This window comes from Dunckerocampus dactyliophorus, chromosome 18 (assembly GCF_027744805.1).
Source record: "Dunckerocampus dactyliophorus isolate RoL2022-P2 chromosome 18, RoL_Ddac_1.1, whole genome shotgun sequence".
Lineage (NCBI taxonomy): Eukaryota > Metazoa > Chordata > Actinopteri > Syngnathiformes > Syngnathidae > Dunckerocampus > Dunckerocampus dactyliophorus.
Window position 1 is genome coordinate 17,464,223 of NC_072836.1, and position 5,361 is coordinate 17,469,583.

The window sequence follows — 5,361 nt, forward strand, 5'->3', positions numbered from 1 at the left end:
ATTTTGGGGTCACTCCGCATCAGTTTTCTCCATCCCGCGCCAACAAGTTTGTGTCGCTCCCGTCTTCCAGAATAAATCTGCATATGCGCAGTAACATCGAATAGTCCATAGTCCATAAGGGAGGTAGGGCGGTCGAAAACATCATGACAGATTTGTTGGTTTTAAGCATGTGAATTAAGACTAAAACAGTACTATGTACTTTAAATCGAAAGGGGAAAAAATTCAATAATCTGTTTTTATGAGACGTTTGTGGGCCCCTGGAAATCTAGGCACCCCAGGTAATTATCTGTGTTTGCCTAATGGTAAGACCTCCTGCTCCAGCTCACCTTCATCCGTGAACTTAATGTGGTCAAATAGTATAGAAAATGGGTGTATGGATTAATGGAACTCAGGTGCAACTATAACAAAGCCATTGGTCAGAGAATTGCAATAATTAATGACTTGGTTGTATAACACATTGAGTAAACACGCTTATTTCCCTTTAAGTAGGTAATGTAAAGTTTTAGGACATTGTCAGAGGAAGGTTAACAATTTGAGCATACAGATGGAAAAATCTGGATGTCAATGTTATACTGTATTAAGCTTCAAAGCAGTATCACAAGTTCATTTCTTCAAATTTGCATAGCCCTGCAGAACTGCTGTGCAATCAATTTCATACACTATTGTAAGAATATGTCACTTTGTTACAGCCACTTCCCTGCAGCACTATGTGGATATGCTGTTAATTTTGTAGCATTAAGAACACCTCTCCATCAATTATTTAACAAGGAGGGAGAAAAACATGTTTTCATGCAAATTATTGTATTGGGAATCAGATACAAGCTGTGGAATGTGCACGCATCCTGGATCCACGGCAAAGCTGTGCCATTTTTAAACTCATGTAAAGCTCAGTCTGCAAAAGTTCACAGTGATTGCCCCCATAACATTGAAATTAATATGTTCACAAGTTCACTGTGTTGCTTCTTACACCACCACATTGGGTTAATGTGATGGTTTGTACACAATGAATATATTTGCATAATTTGCTGCAACAGAAATAATGTTGGCCTTGTCTGTTGTCGCATTTTAAAGCTTCCCCCGGATCAGATGTTGCTGCACAGTGTGTAATGCACACACAGGAAGAAGTGAGACAAATGCAGTGCTGCTTGTTATTCATCAAGAAAGACATACTGTAAGTGGGCTCTTGCATTGCATTGTGAATATACACTTTAAGATCTCCCTGCACACAAATGCTTCTTCATTGTTGTATCAGCCCTACCAGTGGGCTTTCCTCTCTTTGGCAACCATCTCCAGCAAATGAGAATGGCTCGCGTAGAGTGGGAAGGACGAGTCCACATCAACCCACTGTACTTGGCCTGCGTCATCGCCAGCTTGCAAAGGCAGCTCGCTCACACTGTTGCCTGCGTACAAACAAACAAACGTCCAATTCATGCACACACTGGCATCTCCATTTTTAATGATTTATTTAGTAACTATGCTCAATAATCATAAGTGAATGAAGCAATGCATTTTTTTCCAACTGATTCCTACCATTTTCATCATGGAAGTTGACAGCAACAGTCTCCATCCAAGCATTGTCAGTGTTTCTTGGGTCATCCACATATCCTTTAAAGACCTGGAGAAGGAACTGATTACGATTCAACACATTTCCAAGCTCAGTGTAATGAAAAACACGTATATATGACACCACTACACATTATACATAACATTATTCCCAATTTCAGGTTTTCATTCATCATCAGGTACAGACCTGAAAACCTGCTGATTTGAACAGTTGGCTAATGCGCGCAAGAATTTTCTCCCTCTCAGATGGTGGCACTGCCAGCGAATTCAGCGCCTCTTCCGAAAACTCACGCTGAAGTGTGAGAGAAACCTGCTCCCCGGGATCTACCATCCCCTGCAAAACAGGCACACGGCTTTCATCCTCAAGCATGATAGCTGGGAAGGGAATAATGGCAGAAGTGGAGAGGAAAATGAACAACAGACATTCAGAAAATGTGGGGGAAAAAGCAACCCACCCCTGGAATGGCCCACTCCCCACAATCTTTTCTCTTGATGGACACAAATTGCAGGATAGGCTTTTTGGAGACAGGGTGATGAATCTTTTCTCCTTTAGCATCTACTTTCCATCTGTCAGACAATAACATACGTTATACAGTATATCCTGTGTTCAAAACTGTAAGGGGGTATGTAAAGAAAAATTAAAAACAGCGTAACTACATTGTTGTCTGAAGCCTAACACAAGTTACACAGTGCGCTTACATGCCTCATGTGAACAGCGCAGGGACTACAGTGCAGAAGAAAGGAGACAGACAGGAATTTGTTGATTGTTCTGTGTGTGATATATGAACAAATAAGTATGTTTGTATATAATAAATCTTAAATCATTAAACTAATCAAATTAATTTATTTAATTAATACATATAGGCCGCACGGTGGTCTAGTGGTTAGCATGTTGGCCAATACAGGAACAGCCTGGAGATCGGGAAGACCTGGGTTAGATTCTCCCCTGGGCATTTCTGTGTGGAGTTTGCATGTTCTCCCCGTGTGCGCGTGGGTTTTCTCCGGGTACTCCGGCTTCCTCCCACATTCCCAAAACATGCAGGTGCGGTTAATTGGCGACTCTAAATTGTCCATAGGTATGAATGTGAGTGTGAATGGTTGTTTGTCTATATGTGCCCTCCGATTGGCTGGCGACCAGTCCAGGGTGTACCCCGCCTGTCGCCCGAAGTCAGCTGGGATATGCTCCAGCATGCCCCCGCGACCCTAATGAGGATGAAGCGGTATAGAAAATGGATGGATAGTACATATAATTATTTTATTTAATAATGTATATAATAATTGATTCAATATATCAAACAGGTGAGAAATAATTCCTAGTAAGATGTTTTATTGTGTGCTTATTGTGGTTTATGTTTTTTAAGTGTGCAGGACTTAGGGGTCTTCAGGTCAAATATCTGAAGGATAAATGAAAATAGATTACCTTGTGACAATAGGATCTGCAGCATGGTTGGGGCCCCATCGCCCCAGCAAACCTCTACCAGTCAGCCCTGTGCGTCCATGGGGATTTCTGAAGAAATATATACAGGTACATAAATATAGTTGCCTCAAAGATGATTCTTTTGAGATTATCTTTTTAAAGTGCACTTTCATGTTTTATTTATCTGCTTTCAATCACATCTTTAATCATAATTTGTCAGATTTTTATAATGTGCTCTGTATTCCATGTTTAAAAATATTTTCTTCATTCTTTCCCTATTTTGTTAGATGCATGTAAGCCCAAACTTATCTAGACCCTGAGTACACATTAATTTTTTATTTGTTGAATAAATAATAAATAAACCTTTCATCTTGGAAAAAAAAGACACAATATCATACCATGTTAATTAAAATAATAATGATTATGGCAGGGACAAAACAACAATATGATATTAAAATACACAAACAACGGGATTGATTGCATACAACTGCTGCTTTTTCTCAAGTATCTCAAAAATCACAGTATTGTGACAACATCTTATCTCTTGTTACTGTATGTCATACTGGCCGCACGCCATACCACTGCATGAACCATTTCTCTTGGTGTTCATTAACTTACAGTGGCTTTCCATCTTCCACTTTGTAGCTCCCCTCAAAGCTTCTTCTGTCCACAGCACCATCCACAGTATTGAACTGTGGAGAGAAAGTGCTGAAAAAGAAACAAATATAATGAAGTTGACTTCAATAAGACTATAAATAGTGAGATTCTATCAAATATTCTTGAACATGCTGCCCACCCAATTTCAGGGTCTGCCCATGTTGGCTTATTTGCCACTGTAGGGTGGGTGTAGTTGACTGGATCATACCCCTGGACGCTCTGACTCCAGTCCACCTGAGCATCACTCACTGGGAAGCGTTTGATTTTGGAGCCTGGGTACTCGAGGCATCTGGATTTAATGTGTGGCGAAACTGAAGATGTCATTGTCTGGACACAAGTCTTTGAGAAGTGCCAACAGCTTGTACTGATGAGTGCAATAGATGGATTCGTTCTAAAAGACTGACCAGCTGAGCAAGAGATGACAGACCTGTGGGTAAGGAAAGAGATATTGAAGAAAATGTAATTTTTTTCAGCACAACAACACGAGGGCTGCACAAAAAAAATTGTGCATTCTAAAATTTTACTTAACGAGCTGCATCAACCAACGGACGCTGCCACTGTACTCCAGCACTCACACAGGATGATGGCCGGCACTTCCTCCTTGCTCCTTGCTCCATTCCCCATGCCCCAGTGAGCATCGCCGGCCAGGGTGAGTTGGCCCCACTGTCCTGGCCTGCAAGGCTCACTGGCCATTAGTCATCAGCTTGCGGGAGGAGCGATCACATTAATTCATTGACTTTTCTTTTGACTTGTCTTCATTACTTGCATGAATGTACTGTCGGGTGAGCGTGCCTGCCATGAATTGACTTGATGGATTGCTTTCAGTCTTTACTGTCCTTTCAAGACTTCCCATGAACAACAGCAGAAAGAACATTGGAAGATTCTTTAAAGCAGATAATAATACTTTTTTAACTGTTATTGTGTGTGTGTGTGTGTGTGTGTGTGTGTGTGTGTGTGTGTGTGTGTGTGTGAGAGAGAGAGAGAAAGTTTGGACACCCCATGTTCAAGCTATTCCGCAAAGTTTTATTTCGATTCATTAGCATACAAATGAGACAATGCTGAAAACTAACGTTAGCTAAAATAGTAGCGAAAGTAATAATAACAACGCCCTGCTTTGCAGCAGTGATCTTACACTTAAGTAGCTCCAGCGGTCCTTAAGTGTTTCCATTACTTATAACAATAACTCCCCATCATAGTCCATAGTCAACACTTTTAAGCATTCATGACTGGAATACATACCTGAGTCCGGAAGTGTAGACTGGGCCGTCGAAGAGCGTGAGCGCTAAACGAATCCGGGCTAAACAGTTTCGCCGCAGTATATACATGTATACAATTCCGGGAGCCTTCAAACAAGAGGGCACCTGAAACAACACGCACGACAACGTGACCAGGAAGTGCAGCATTTGCGTGATGACGTATACAAGGGGCGTGTTTACAGTAGTACTTGTTTCCATAGAGCTCGATTAGTAGTTATTAGTAATTAGTCATTTTAGAGTTTAATATGAGGAAGTGTTACGTCTTTTTAATGTCTCTTTCATTTGTTAACAATGTATACTCAGACAATGTTGTATGCAATATGCACAAGCTAATATGCTTGTTCGTTAAGTTTTCTATGTGCTCAGTATCTGTTAAAACTGCACTTTTTAAAGCAAATTGTACTCCTATGTATACTGCCCACTTGTGGCAGCATTATAAAAAAAGCAGTATACATAAGCTTCAGGTGG

At 40.8% G+C, this 5,361-nt stretch overlaps 1 protein-coding gene across 3 annotated transcripts; it reads right to left on the minus strand.

Annotated features, from left to right (window-relative positions):
* Nucleotides 1–258: 258 nt before the first annotated feature.
* On the minus strand, nucleotides 259–5,014 carry nudt9 (nudix (nucleoside diphosphate linked moiety X)-type motif 9). Of its 3 annotated transcripts, none has more exons than XM_054759260.1 (8): nucleotides 4,877–4,986; nucleotides 3,777–3,926; nucleotides 3,599–3,688; nucleotides 2,984–3,070; nucleotides 2,019–2,130; nucleotides 1,751–1,897; nucleotides 1,531–1,615; nucleotides 259–1,400 (listed from the first exon to the last, which is right to left on the minus strand). In XM_054759260.1, the coding sequence occupies exons 1-8, from the start codon at nucleotides 4,960–4,962 to the stop codon at nucleotides 1,255–1,257; spliced, it is 903 nt and encodes a 300-aa protein (XP_054615235.1). In that variant the 5' UTR covers nucleotides 4,963–4,986; the 3' UTR covers nucleotides 259–1,254. The 3 variants fall into 3 exon arrangements, with proteins under 3 accessions (XP_054615235.1, XP_054615237.1, XP_054615234.1); XM_054759262.1 differs by lacking the exon at nucleotides 4,877–4,986 and adding an exon at nucleotides 4,213–4,843 and having other exon boundaries at nucleotides 286–1,400; nucleotides 3,777–4,064; XM_054759259.1 differs by having other exon boundaries at nucleotides 499–1,400; nucleotides 3,777–4,064; nucleotides 4,877–5,014.
* Between the last annotated feature and the right edge of the window lie 347 nt (nucleotides 5,015–5,361).

What these genes read in the sequence shown, in the direction of transcription:
- nudt9 (XM_054759259.1), bottom strand. Translation starts at nt 4,962, where the DNA reads ATGTATATACTGCGGCGAAACTGTTTAGCCCGGATTCGTTTAGCGCTC. An exon ending in TGGGCAGACCCTGAAATTGG is followed by an intron (nt 3,689 to 3,776) that starts GTGGGCAGCATG and finishes TTTCTTTTTCAG; the next exon opens with CACTTTCTCTCCACAGTTCA. An exon ending in GTGGAAGATGGAAAGCCACT is followed by an intron (nt 3,071 to 3,598) that starts GTAAGTTAATGA and finishes ATATTTCTTCAG; the next exon opens with AAATCCCCATGGACGCACAG.